This window comes from Pygoscelis adeliae, unplaced genomic scaffold (assembly GCF_000699105.1).
Source record: "Pygoscelis adeliae isolate BGI_AS28 unplaced genomic scaffold, ASM69910v1 Scaffold4, whole genome shotgun sequence".
Lineage (NCBI taxonomy): Eukaryota > Metazoa > Chordata > Aves > Sphenisciformes > Spheniscidae > Pygoscelis > Pygoscelis adeliae.
In genome coordinates, this window is record NW_008824986.1 from 12,978,040 (window position 1) to 12,992,168 (window position 14,129).

The window sequence follows — 14,129 nt, forward strand, 5'->3', positions numbered from 1 at the left end:
AACGCCGTGGCTGGCGGCACCGGTGGCAGGAGGGACGGGTGTTTTGGGGCCGGGGCCGCAGGAGGTGGCTCGCCCCCCTGCCCTTGGCGCCGGGACGTCGCCCCGGGTGCCGGGGCTCTGCGGGACAGCGTGGCCTCGGCGCCAGCTGCTCGGCGCTCCTTCGCTCCTGCTCCAAAACGTGTCAGGTAGCAGGAAGGTTAGCAATCGACCTTGCGAATTTTGACTTTGCTAAGGTGTATAATAATATCATTACAAGGCTTCGGAGGAAAAATAAAATACCTATACATATATATATATATGAAATATACGTGTATGCATTTCTATGTATAATTACATAAAACAAGGGGCGTTTGTAGACACTACCATTTCAGCAGTAGTGTTTAGACTGTCGCTGCTGTGCCAACAGTTGAATTAGCCCAATTAAGAATCGGGAAACCCCCAAAGACAAGAGAGATGAAGCGAGCAGCTGGGCAGGCTGTTCTTAAATCATCTGCTGCTGGAGGACTCACGATGTGGAGCTGTCGCAGCTTTGGGGAAGACAGGTTTGCTGAACTGCATCACAGGCATCCAAAATCTCTGCTGGCTAATCCACATACCCATTCTTGTGGTGCAGCTTAATCTGAAGGTCATGAAGCTCTTTGATTCTCCTCCAAGTGGCTATACTGAAAGGAATCCTACCCTAGGAGGGCACACACCTGATTTGTAGGGCCTTTTTATACCAGAGAATTATTATTACAATTTTAACATTAATTATTGAAAGTGTGACGCTAAACGCATTGTTGATCGTCAAGTGTAGCTTCTAAATTTCAGGAACTGTCATGACAGCAAAATTCTGGGGAAGATGTGCTGTTCTGTCAATCCACTTCTGTGTAGTTTTGTCAGGGGTAACAGAGGAGAAAGCACAGCACATTGTATGAGAGTCGGCTGGTTGGTCAGTATGTTAAAGGAATTTTTGTTGATTTGTTTGTTTATTTATTTATTTATTAAGGGAAAGCTCCATTAAAGCAAAAGGACACTGTCAAAATGTGTGTATATGAGATATTTCCTTGTCACTTGCAGAGTTAGTGTGTTGTATGTATCTATTCATCTATCTCTGTATATGTGTATATGTGGTATGAATACATATCTGTCTATATATTTACATGTACGAATAATATAATTTACTAAATGTGCATTATATATATGTAAAAGCCAACAAGAAAATTTTATAGTACATTCAGGGATTTGGAAATCTAGGATTAGTTCACACCTCCTTGAATTAAAATACACTGTTGCAAAGAGAGATGTGCCTGTTGAAAAAAAATCAAATCATCTCATAAATTCTCCTAAGAGGGGAAGCTTTTTATGTAGACTATGGATAACTACATGAGGTTACAATTTTATTCTCTTTGTTTAAGTGTACCTGTTTTCCATAATTAAAAGCTTAAGCCAAGTTTAAAGGAAGAGTGTAAGATGCAAAACTTGATCACACATTTGTGAACGTGCAGGAACATCTAGTGATGTTGTGACTCATTTCTGGTAATTTTAAAAGTCTGGTTTGGAATTTCATTTTAAAATAGTCATCTAGGTGCCTGTGGGGATATCAGATGGTTGCTTTGGTGGCAAATTTTTGAATTTGCCAGCAGACATGGATAACTTTAGGTACAAGAATAACGCTCTTGATTTCAGTGAGGTTTTTCATGTGCTTAAAGTTCAGGTGCATTTATGTAACGGGTTGAAGGATTGATACTTAAAGAGACCAAGGGAGTCTGAATAATCTAAAAGTTTTTATGACTGAATTAGTTGTGTGTTGAGGGGTGTTCTTGCTTTAAGTGCTTTGGTGAAGGACAGGTGCATTAGCTTGACATTCTAGGTTTGTATTTAATGTGTCTTATAACTGATACATTGCACTGTAGAATATTGAAATCTGAGTTATTTTTTTCTCATTGGTTTGTTTTTTTCTCAAATATAGGATGAAATAAGAAGAACCAGGTTATTATTACAAAACAGTGGAAAGACGCTAAGTGAGCCCATACAGAATGATCAGGTATTTTGGAGCGCAATTTGTAGAAAATAGAGGTGTCTCTTTTTTTCATGGCTGAAATAGTTGCTATTAGTGTAAGATCTAGGAGACAGAATACTGAGATTCAGATACAAGGGATAAACAAGAAAAAATCATTACTACAGAGATTCTAATCTATGAATCTAGTAGGAATTTCTTTGGATGACTACTGGTGCCAAATTGCAGTATTATTATTCTGAAGAATGCTATGTTGTCTATCATATAGCTGAATTTAAAAGAAACCCTCGAATCACTCTAGGTATCATTGCTTTAAGCCTGTCTGTCCTCAGCTGGGATGATATAGGTAGGTGATAAATACGTAAAATACTTACTGAGCTCATTTTGAATCTTTGATGTTGCATCATCATATAGAGGGCAGGTTGGTTTGGTTTCACATCTCATAAAATGAGCAGTAGCAGTATTTGGGTGGAAAACTTCCTCATGGAATTGCTGGAAAGTAGTGCTGAGCCCTTGCTTTGTTAGGAGGAGTCTTTCTTTTGATTCACTGTGGGCTTGGCTCTTCCCATGTGGCATTTAGTACCTTCTGTGTCAAAGTCTGAAAGGAGAAATAAAAGCTTCTGTGATTCCAGAAAAGCTGAAGTCTTAACATAAGTGTTTAGGCTTTTAGCCATATTTTAAAATTGTTGTTTTCTGTTTTAAAATACCTACTAGCTTAACTTTTTAAAATTAACTTTCTATTCTGCCATAATGTGCACTTTGGTGCTGTTACACAGCACATGGGATGTGAGTAACTTATATTCAACAAGGAGTATATGGAGAGAAATTTTAGGGAAAAAATAATTAAAGGGGTGTATACATATATGGCATTCCATATAAAAGTAAGTTATTGGGAAAAAAAAAGATATAATAAATTTAGAAAGAAGATTTTACCCAGTCTCTTCTGAAACTTGATTACTAACCTAATTTTCTAATTGTTTAGACAAAACAAGCCTTCCTGCTAAGCCTGGTAAGTTTACAAAATATTTAGAAATGGTTTTTTTTCTTTCTTATTCAAGTATGGCAAAGGTCGTCCAATTTGACTTTTTTCTTTCTTTTTTTTTTTTTTCTTTTAAGTCCAGTGTACATCCTGATACAGACAAGATAATTCCTGTTCTGTTTAGACCTCCAGGTAAGTTCCCTTAAGAGAAGTTTTGTGTATGTGACTGAAGCATCGAAGTAAATAGCCACTGTGATACTACAGTGATACTCTTCTCCATATAGAAAAACAAGTAGACTCTTCTGTTAGTTGCATTGTCATGTCTGTTGAAGATTTATTTATTCCTACGGTCCTCCTGAGGAATTTTTTCCACAGTTCTTCTGCTTGGCTAAGTGGAAATAGTCTGACCAGTCTCTGTTTTTTGTCACTACAGAATGAGTTCCCAAATCCTTTCACATGTAAAACTATCTACTATAAGCTAAGTTTTCATTTGATGAATGTGGCTACTGTATGAATTTACTTGCTGTGGTGGCAGATAAAGTCTGCTTGGGGTGATGTTTAGGGAGCCAAGACAGCGCAGGTTGTTAATCAGATATAACCATACTCAGGCTATTTACTCCTTATCTCATATAACCACTCACAGCTGTGACAGTCTTTGTTGCCACATATCTCTTTTTGAATAGAGTGAGGAGAAGAAATTTCTGTTCAAAACTCAGTTATATAGTTTCTGAGTAGCCACATTGAGTGGAGTTCACAAGGGGTCCTTTTGGCTATAAGCTGTGACCAGGTATTCTGGCTTCTTGAATGAGAGACAAAGGTTAGAATTGAAGTCCATGGTGATGGTAGGGTTTTTGTGGGCAGTGTTTTACTTTGAGCTGAAACTGAGCGGGGAAGTAAGGGGAATTTTCTGCTCAAAAGCTAGACTCAGCAGTTACCTTTACTGAAATGATGTTTTCTTTCTTTTTAGCCTTCCTGCCCATATCTCTTCCATTGGTGAGTAATCATGAAAGATGCTAGTGTACCACAGGGCTTACATTTTTCCACAGCCAGGGGTTGGAGGGAGGGAACAGGTTTTAGGCTTCTTAGTTGTATTTTCAGCACAAGCTTTTTAAAAAACATCTATTTTATGGGAACTGCTAAGTAATCTAGAAATCAAGCCCTTAGGGAATCTCATTGGAAGTCCAAACCTGTTAGCTACCTTCCTTCAGCAGTATTCAAAGAGATTGTTCATGTGTGAAGGTCAGCTTTCTGATGCAAGGTGAAATTCACTAGGCATTGAGAGCAAGGCCTGGTTTTGGTCTGTTTAACCTCAAAAAACTGGAACTGCAGTAGGAGGGAGTTGGACCTTGTGTTCTGTTTCAGATTCAGAATATGAATTTTTTCTTTTGTAGATCGTGCATTTGCAAATAAGAAATGGTGTTGTCAAGAAATTACAAAATATATAAACTCCTTACAGTGCTCAAAAATTGCATCATTTTGTTTCATAAAATTTGTAGCTGCAATTATATGCATGTTTGTTTATTTAGATGTGTTTGCCTTTGGTTTTGGCATATGAGTATACATACTAAGTCATTCCATATAGAGATTACAGCATGAACTTGTATGGCACTACTAGAAAGTATAACAGCTATCAAGATTTTCATTAAATTCATTAAGAACGGTAATAGAATTAACAGAAATACTTCTTTTTGATATTTACAGCTTAAAGCTCTTTCATAGGTGGGGTTAGATTCAGCACTGGCATTAATAATAAAGGTAGTTGATCCACTAATATTAAATGAATTACTGATCCTTCTCTGAGGCTTTGGATGTTCCATACCCTCCTCTTATTCAATATTTGCCTTATCTTGATTGACTCTGTACTTTAAGAGTGCTCCAAACCTGGTAGGCTAGACCTGAAGAAAGGCTGTGGTTTATTAAAACTGAAGTTCTTATTCACTGTCTGAGTTGGCAAGTAGATCCTAGAATCATTGATCTTAGGTCAGGTAGATCTAGTATTTACATCCCCACTAGCCAAAACAATCTGACCCTTTCTCATTCACTACTTTAACTACATTTTTATTATCGTAGTTATTTTATTTGCACCTATTTTAGCTTCACAGGTACAAATGTATTTTTTATTTTGGGTAAGAAAGCATCTTGCCCAAATATTCTTGCACACAGTGTTTTAATCACTGTGTCTCTGTGTTTTATATTGGATAGAAAAAGTGAAAATGTCACATCTGTGGCAAGAAAGTGTGTTAGCCTAGAATCAAGGCAAATGGCTTCGGGTACTGACGCTGCCTTTGACGCTGCTGCAAATAGTAACATAGCAGTTCTCTTCGTGCTCTAGCCTACCACTGCTCACCAAAAACTTCTAGATTCATCAAACCTAATTTTCTTGTGGGGTTTTCCTCTTAGGTTATTGCTTCATCTCTTCCACTCCGGGCAAAGCAAACTTTTTTTTGTCAGGTAATTACCTCTTCCTTTCAACATTTACAAGTCTTCTAGTCTCAATCCCAAATTCATTTTTGCTTATAGTCTCTCCTTTCTGCAGTTCGTGTTTCACACATATACCACAGGATTCACCCTATTAAATGGAAATGGTACCACAAAGGCTGAAGTATGTGTCGATTTTTATTTTTTAAATCATCTTAATTGTACAAGACCATTTTGAATATGATTTACAAGTGTTTTACAAATGCACTTACGGAGTATGTTTCTTCTGTCCATCTTAGGAGCACTCGCTTCAACAGAAGCAGATCTTGTACAGCGTGGGAGCCATTTCCTATGCAGCTTGTATTGGTGTATGTATTTCCTCAATGATTGCTTTCCTGAGAGCTTATTCAGCTCTCCTGAGAAGGAGTAGGCGCTGAGATGATCACATGGCCAGATATCCTTCAGGATTGTGCTTTAATGCTCTACTCTGATGTCTTGCCCCAGAACTGTTGAGAATAATAATTTTCCCTATCATCTGTCAGCCAATACCTTGCTTGGCTTCCTCTTTTGTCCTTTTCTTTATTATTCTGCAAACTTAGAAAATGGGTGGTGAGAGGAAATGGCCAGGGTTTACAAACACAGAATAACTCACTGGGTTGCTATAGTTGATTTTTTGATGTGGTGCTGTGGAAGACATCTATCTAGCTCTATAAAAGGGGTGAAATCTGCAGGCATCTGTACTGGAAAAAGTTAGCTCAGATCCCAGAAGCAGCGTAGCCATGAAAATACTGCACTGAATGCAGGTTAATTAGCCTTCCAGGAGGGCTAGGTAGCTGAGGGCTACCTAGCTAGCTCTGTGCTGTGCTGGAATAGGAATTTGTGGTTTCCAGATTTTGCTACATCAGAATGAGCTCTGGTATCCTCATGTCATGGTTTAACCTCAGCCAGCAACTGAGCACCACACAGCCGCTCGCTCACTCCCCCCTTCCCCTGGTGGGACGGGGGAGAGAATCGGAAGACTAAAAGTGAGAAAACTCGTGGGTTGAGATAAGAACAGTTTACTAATTGAAATAAAATAAAATAGTAATAATAACAATAATAATAAAAGAATATACAAAGCAAGTGATGCACAATGCAATTGCTCACCACCCACCGACCGATGCCCAGCCAGTCCCCGAGCAGTGGCCTCCCCGGTCAGCTTCCCCCAGTTTATGTCCTGAGCATGACGTCCCATGGTATGGAATGTCCCTTTGGCCAGTTTGGGTCAGCTGTCCTGGCTGTGCCCCCTCCCGGCTTCTTGTGCACCCCCAGCCTTCTCAGTCAGCAGAGCATGGGAAGCTGAGAAGTCCTTGACCAGTGTAAGCGCTACTTAACACACTGATGTTTTAGTTGTTGCTATCAGTGTTATTCTCATATTAAATCCAAAACACAGCACTGTACCAGCTACTAGGAAGAAAAATTAGCTCTATCCCAGCCGAAACTAGGACACCTCATGACACTCATTGCAAGCATCGATGCCCCTATAATGCATTTCCTCACTCTCCACACTAAACTGATTTTTGTAAGCCTTCTGGCAGAAAATCATGGCTGTTCCTGCCTTTGTTAGATGGACTTTAACTCTGTCCACTAGGCAAAACAGTTGGGCCAGCAGTGCTCAGGACTTTACAGAGGTCTGAGGAGGCAGCTGTGTCCGTGGTTGAATGTGGGAGTTCTTCCCCTTTGTCCTCCAGGGGAGACTCTGAGCGCTAGGTGGTGTCCTGGCCATTTATTCCTAAATGAAACTTCTGCAAGTGTATTATGGGAATATAGAAACTGCAGAGAATCAGGAACAAATGCACAAGTGCACCAGGTGTCCTGTCTGGGGGAGAGAGCAGTATGTGTCACAAGGCAGTTGGGCAGATGTCCAAGGAATATTAGTCAGAGGTAATTGTTTTCCTTTTTCTGTCTTTGTATTCATACTGCTATTGTCCTATACATAATAATGTTGAATGCTTTTTTTATCGTAATATTTTGGGTTCTTATCTAAAAGAGTGATTACAAAAACCTTCAGTAACTAGAGAACATATGTATTTTGTTGGAATGTTTAACCAAGGCATTTGTTTATTTTTATAGATGGTAACTATGTACTAAGTCACAGATTTATCTTCCTAAACTGTTGCACATACTGAAATACTGCACATTTTTTTTAATAGAGGGTGCCTGTTTCTTCCCAATGCCTTAGGCTTTTCCTCTTGTCTTCATGAATCGATACACGTTGAAGAGTTCGTTAACGCAACTAGTCGTCAGAAAACTTCTACCTGCTCCTCTTCTTGGTGAGTGTAAAGAAACGGTACATCGTGCAGCTGGTCTGAGGGCTATTTGCTGCCCCATCTGACTGTATATTTTCTTGCCCTTGCACAGATGTGGTCTGACTGTTTCCTAGCCGCCTTGTCTGACTGCCTTTACTGGGTACTGTCCTTTCTGTGTGAGAGTTAACACTCACTGATCAGTGTAGCTGACCTCTATTTGATGCTTGCTGGTTTTTAGTTTTAGAGCTCCAGAGCACTCTTCTGACCTTTGTATGCATGACATGCAACCGTTTCTTCAAAGATATCCAGGGATGCAGTTGGCGTTTTTCTTTGGCTTGGACATTATACCTGAAACCATCAGGACTGCCAGGAGGGATCAGGAGGGCAGTAGCACTCAAACTGTGTGGCACATACATGACACCAGAGCGCAACACAGCTCCAGGTGTGCACTGGCGTAGTTCCTTACTCAGGTTGGGGCTACCTAGCTGGCTACCTAACTGCTGACTGTGTAGAAAGTGGGAGTTGTTATAACAGAATATTATTAACCTTGCAAGGTAATGAGACTCAGTTCATTACTGAAACAGCTCTACTGACATGGTGAAGTTGCACCAGGACAAGTTTAACTATTTGATGTTATTAACTGTTTTTCTAATGCCATTAAAGAAAATTTTGGCCTTTCCTAGGGGAAAATGGTAAAATTAAAACAAATGTCATCTCCTCTGTTCCAAGTTATGTGAGATGGCTACCCAAATCTTTCCGAGGACCTGCGTAAGAGCTTTCTGACTTGTTTCCCTTGGAGCAGGTGTTAAAGTGTACTTCCATTTTCTTAAATAGAGAGAGAAACCTGAGGGTAATTGATTAGTATTAGTCCAGCATTTGAAAAGTGCCATCTGTTACACTGATGTCTTTATTGAACAGCCCTGCCAAAATCTAATAAAAAGAGAAATCTACTATTTCAAACAAGGTCAGTTTGCCAGACTATGTGGGTACTGTCCTTTCTGTGTGAGAGTTAACACTCACTGATCAGTGTAGCTGACCTCTATTTGATGCTTGCTGGTTTTTAGTTTTAGAGCTCCAGAGCACTCTTCTGACCTTTGTATGCATGACATGCAACCGTTTCTTCAAAGATATCCAGGGATGCAGTTGGCGTTTTTCTTTGGCTTGGACATTATACCTGAAACCATCAGGACTGCCAGGAGGGATCAGGAGGGCAGTAGCACTCAAACTGTGTGGCACATACATGACACCAGAGCGCAACACAGCTCCAGGTGTGCACTGGCGTAGTTCCTTACTCAGGTTGGGGCTACCTAGCTGGCTACCTAACTGCTGACTGTGTAGAAAGTGGGAGTTGTTAGAATATTATTAACCTTGCAAGGTAATGAGACTCAGTTCATTACTGAAACAGCTCTACTGACATGGTGAAGTTGCACCAGGACAAGTTTAACTATTTGATGTTATTAACTGTTTTTCTAATGCCATTAAAGAAAATTTTGGCCTTTCCTAGGGGAAAATGGTAAAATTAAAACAAATGTCATCTCCTCTGTTCCAAGTTATGTGAGATGGCTACCCAAATCTTTCCGAGGACCTGCGTAAGAGCTTTCTGACTTGTTTCCCTTGGAGCAGGTGTTAAAGTGTACTTCCATTTTCTTAAATAGAGAGAGAAACCTGAGGGTAATTGATTAGTATTAGTCCAGCATTTGAAAAGTGCCATCTGTTACACTGATGTCTTTATTGAACAGCCCTGCCAAAATCTAATAAAAAGAGAAATCTACTATTTCAAACAAGGTCAGTTTGCCAGACTATGCCCTGTTACACCTAGACCTTGGTCTAGAAAAGAGAAAGAATAAAACCAGCTAGATGACATTTGATATGGCCTTTATAAGTGCCAGTGGTTTAGGCTTGGGTTTTCAGTGACTGACTGTGGAATGGATGTTTTCAGGTACCTTGTAAAGCTGGGTCTGGACGAAACTGAAACATTCTCATCTACGATCCAGCTGAAGCACTGCCACTTGTGACAGACACACAACTGGGCAGAGAAGTGCCATAATGGAACATATTAGAGCCAGTGTTCCCCTGGCACCATCCCTTTCAAATCAGGGATGCAGCCTTTACGTCAAGTCTGTTCCCTTCAGGGTCTTATTTTCTGTGCTGGATTTTGTGCTGACCAGTACAAAACCTATCCACAACACAAACCTCTCCCCTTTCTCTTAAGAACAAAGTACTCTTGGTTTGAGCTGGATGGCAGTGATTGAAAGCTCTGAGTCCATAATGATAAAGCACCTTTTAGGATTGGGCCTTAAAAACTCACTCAAACTTCTGAAACAAAAATTAAGATGCCAAGCAGATTTTTATGGGGCAGTCTTTTCTTAAGCTGCCAGGTTATTCAGCTGTGAACTGTTGAACTGGAAATGTAAAATGCATGTAATTATGAATGTTACTATTGAGATAGTCCTTTTGGATCTTTTAAAGCAAAATCCTCTTCAACCCTGCAGGCTTGATGAGTGCATTTACTGTGGCAGTGGTGAGAAGCCCAGAATTTGAGAATGGAATTGAAGTGATGGACAGGAATGGCAAGGTTGTAGGACTGTCACAGAAGGCTGGTGAGAAGGTAGGTGACGGGGTGAAGGCCTCTCTTGACTTGCCTTTCATTCTCTGCTAAGAGCTGAATGTGATGCTGGGAGTAGATAGAGTTGGATATATTGAAATGAGGAATCCCAGATCAGGTGCTGGATCTTTGGGTAGGCTTGGACTAGGTCTCTGGAACCAGGTTGGCACCTGTCTTGTGTCTTCAAGGGTTGGCAGCCTCCCCAGCCCAATATACCGAGTGCCAGAGTTGAGCCACAGAGACGCTAACAGGCATTTGTGCTTTCCCTGGTCACAGAAGGAGACTCTTGGACCTTCTTCTGATGGGACACCTCAGAGAAAAGCCCTGTATTGTACATATCACATGCACCTTCTATAGAGGGAGTATCATTTAAAGGCTGTGCCTCCCAAAGGGTAATGCCCTGATCTACAGTGTGCTAGTGCATTTTATCCTTGGGCTCCAGTTGCTGACTCTGTATTTGCTCCTCACCTTGCTCATCCTCACTGTAGAGTCTGGCACAGGAACTAGAGCAAGGAGTCATATTTTATGTGCTCTCAGTGACCCTCCTTTTCTATGCTGCTATCCAGAGGGGAGGAAACAGCTAGATGAGCATAAAGATTTGTGGACAGCTGGAGAGAGAACTTCAGATTTGACACAGGATAGTTAGGATGCCCAGAAGGTATAACCATTTGGAAGAAGTTCAGCACAACTTAAAAAAAGCAAGCCTCAGCAAAATTATTGTCGTGGTAGGAAAACTTGATATGGCATGAGTAGTTCCACCTCCCTTTTAAGGTATTTAGTCACAAGTGGAATATTTGCCACTTGTAGGAGTTTAGTTTCCATTTAAGAAAGAATTCCTCTAACAAATGTTTTTATCCCTCATTAACCTGTTGCTTGAAACCCCAGAGTATTAGACAAAAAAGTGCTCACAGAAGCATGCAGTAATTGAAGCTGCACAGAGCGCTGCTTTAACAACATTTATTTTTCTCTCTCCCTGGAGGCCGTTAAAGAAACAGCATTGTCAAGAGCAGTCTTGTTTGGGACAACATTATTCCTGCCGGCTGTGCTTATGCACTTTGTGGAAAGGTAGGAAGTACTGCAAAAGGGCTGGGGGTGCCTGGTCAGTGTGTATTCTAGTTTTAAGTCTGACTGTTACCACTTGCCAATTTTTCTTGGGTTTGCAGTATTACTTGCCTTGGTAGAAGTGATTATCTGGGAAGTTTCTGTTCAGCAACTGGGATTATTTAGATAAGTAAGTGAATCTGGTTATGTCCGCATCCATGCTTCAAGGATTTGCAGGAGATTGTGTACAACTACGAGGGTTTCTTCTCTGCTCCCATGCAGGAAATATGTTTGTGCTCTCCTGACAGGCTGTTTTCCAGTACCTAGGGTCCGTAACTTGATTTGAGTCCCTGTGTCTGGTGTCAAGGTTGTTCACAGCACTTAGCTTAGATTTGTTATTTCTGAAGAGGTCATATGGCACTTGAATTTGCAACTAAAACTGGATCCCAACTTCCAAATAGTTTTTCATATATTGTAAAACATGTTCTTGCTTTTGCAACATTTAGAAACCCTATATAATAAGAAGAATTCATTGTATGGTTTATGAGAGAATTCTTAGCCTGCTCTGAGCTTTTGGTAGGGATCATCTGTCTCATGTAAATAATACAGGTAGGGATCATCTATGTCTTGTAATTTGGTAGTGCCTAAATCAATTCCCTATCTCCTTTTTTAGCTTAAGGGACTCCTGTTACTAGAAGACATAAATGCAGATGTAAGATAGAATTTTAAATATATACCGAGTAATAAATTTTTGCACAAGGCAAAGTAGGACTGCCAAGAGGAACTAAATCTGAAAGGAAAGAGGGTAATGCAAGAAAAATCTTAGTCAAAGAACCGAGACACTTTAAAGCACTAATGCACCTTCTCTTCTTTTGTCACTTTGATCTTGCTGCTTATTTTCTTAATCTTGTATTGACAGTCTGGGCTTGGAAAATGCTGCAGCTGAATACAAAACAAAGGGAAAGAACAGGAAGTTAGGAGTAAGAACATAGCAAATAAAGTAAGGAAACATCTTTAGGATTCGTAAGCCTAGGTTATTACTAATTTCAGTAAAATTTCAACCACTAAAATAGTAGCTAATGCTGTTTGTCTCACTGTCAGATTATTTTTCAAGCCCAAACTGACATACTTACTTTTTCAATGTCTTGTACAGGGCAAAATTTGCAAAAACTCCACATGCTTTGGCTTCAGTGAGAATGCTTATGATTACGTCAGTACTAGCAGGGATGCTACCAGTTTCACTTAGTATGTTCCCACAGTGTGGGGAGGTAAGTCCTTTCACAGGAATTGATTTAGGATTATTGTTATATTAAACAGTCATTCTATAACTATGGCCAGCAGTCTTAAGGCCACATAGAAAAAATCAATAGGATTAATGTGGTTGTGCATCTAAAATGGGGCAGCAGAGAGGCTGCTTGTGAAGGCCCATGTACTAGGCAGAGGCTTACAGGACTTGCTAGGTCTAAGTTGCATTGTGTGTTATTTATATTTATACTTTTCAATGTAGATTTATTAGATTTTCACAACAGTCTGAAGCAAGCAAGGTCAGGAGAGCTGTCTTAAAGATTAAAACCAAGGCTCTTCCAGCACTATTTTCAGTCCTGCTGCAGAAAGAAAGGATGTAGATGAGAAATTTTTCTTTCATGCAAAGTCAGCATGAACTCATCAGAGAGGTAAACCAACTCACATGCGACATCTCCTCACCCTGCCTTACTGAACCGTGAAGTGTAATCTGTTCCCTGGGAAAGTACGCCTTCCTCGCAGGTTTTAAATGGAGGATGTAGCCCTTGAACCTTGGGCTTTGGAGAAGGCGAAGTGAGAGAGGAGCCTGGGGTTCCTTTCTGCATTTAATTCCTCTCCCTTATCAGCACTGTGTGAATATTCTCAGAAAATCACAGATTGGGCTCTTGCAATTTTCAGTGGTTTCTTTTATTTGCCTAAACTTTCTGGCATTGTAATCTCTTTTTTTAGATTTCTTAATCTCTTACGGCAACAAGGGTAAACCGAACATAAATGAGGGGACTTGTGAGAAATTGTGTACTGAGGGTATGGTTGGTTGGTTCCCTTTGAGATTCTCAATTGCTCAGCCCACCGCAGAACTTCTCCTGGGTGAGTCACCCAAATATATTTACGGTTGGACTCGATGATCTTAAAGGTCTTTTCCAACCTGAATGATTCTATAGTGAATGGAGATAAAGTCAGTAATGCTCTGTTTAGATCTTGGGAGCGCCTCTAATTTCAAATAAAACATATTTCTTCCCTTATGTGTGTGCATGTAGAAAATGTCAGAGAAGCAAAAAAAAGCCCCAAATAAACAAAGAACCCCAAATCCCATACAGCCTTGCTTCTGAAGACAGTATTTCAATTTGTGCAAAGTTCAATGCAGTAAAGAGGACTTAACATACACTTACCAGGATATAGTGGTGTTGATTCCCTTTTTCTATACGTTGCAGATAAAGCGAGCAGACCTTGAACCGGAAATTCTGTCATCTACAGATGAAACAGAGTTATTCTACAATAGGGGAATTTAGAGATTGGCTTTAATATAGAAATGTGTGCTCTGATTGAAGTGAATTCTGAATGCATCAACAAATTCAACTGGCATATGTGACTGATTGAATCATGAATTTATGGTGGCATACGTACCAGATTGGGTGTACAATGGTGTGGTCTATAAAGAGGCAGACTTTGCAAAATGATTTTGCAAGCCCCAGCCCACAGGCAGATGCGTACGCATAACAATGCTGTAAATTATATTTGTACCAGAAAGCACTGTAACAAAGCATTTGTCACAAACTG

The 14,129-nt window shown here is 40.1% G+C and overlaps 1 protein-coding gene across 1 annotated transcript; it reads left to right on the plus strand.

Moving 5' to 3' along the window:
• The first annotated feature begins 126 nt into the window (after positions 1 to 126).
• SFXN4 (sideroflexin 4) lies at positions 127 to 14,129 on the plus strand. The gene is made up of 13 exons (XM_009325903.1): positions 127 to 185; positions 1,952 to 2,026; positions 2,982 to 3,008; positions 3,116 to 3,170; positions 3,946 to 3,971; positions 5,379 to 5,429; positions 5,515 to 5,580; positions 5,696 to 5,764; positions 7,618 to 7,708; positions 10,177 to 10,292; positions 11,269 to 11,354; positions 12,484 to 12,598; positions 13,784 to 14,129. Exons 9-13 carry the CDS (start codon positions 7,636 to 7,638, stop codon positions 13,859 to 13,861), a joined length of 468 nt encoding a protein of 155 aa, XP_009324178.1. The 5' UTR covers positions 127 to 185; positions 1,952 to 2,026; positions 2,982 to 3,008; positions 3,116 to 3,170; positions 3,946 to 3,971; positions 5,379 to 5,429; positions 5,515 to 5,580; positions 5,696 to 5,764; positions 7,618 to 7,635; the 3' UTR covers positions 13,862 to 14,129.

What these genes read in the sequence shown, in the direction of transcription:
- SFXN4 (XM_009325903.1), top strand. Translation starts at nt 7,636, where the DNA reads ATGAATCGATACACGTTGAAGAGTTCGTTAACGCAACTAGTCGTCAGA. An exon ending in CACAGAAGGCTGGTGAGAAG is followed by an intron (nt 10,293 to 11,268) that starts GTAGGTGACGGG and finishes CTCTCCCTGGAG; the next exon opens with GCCGTTAAAGAAACAGCATT. An exon ending in CTTATGCACTTTGTGGAAAG is followed by an intron (nt 11,355 to 12,483) that starts GTAGGAAGTACT and finishes TGTCTTGTACAG; the next exon opens with GGCAAAATTTGCAAAAACTC.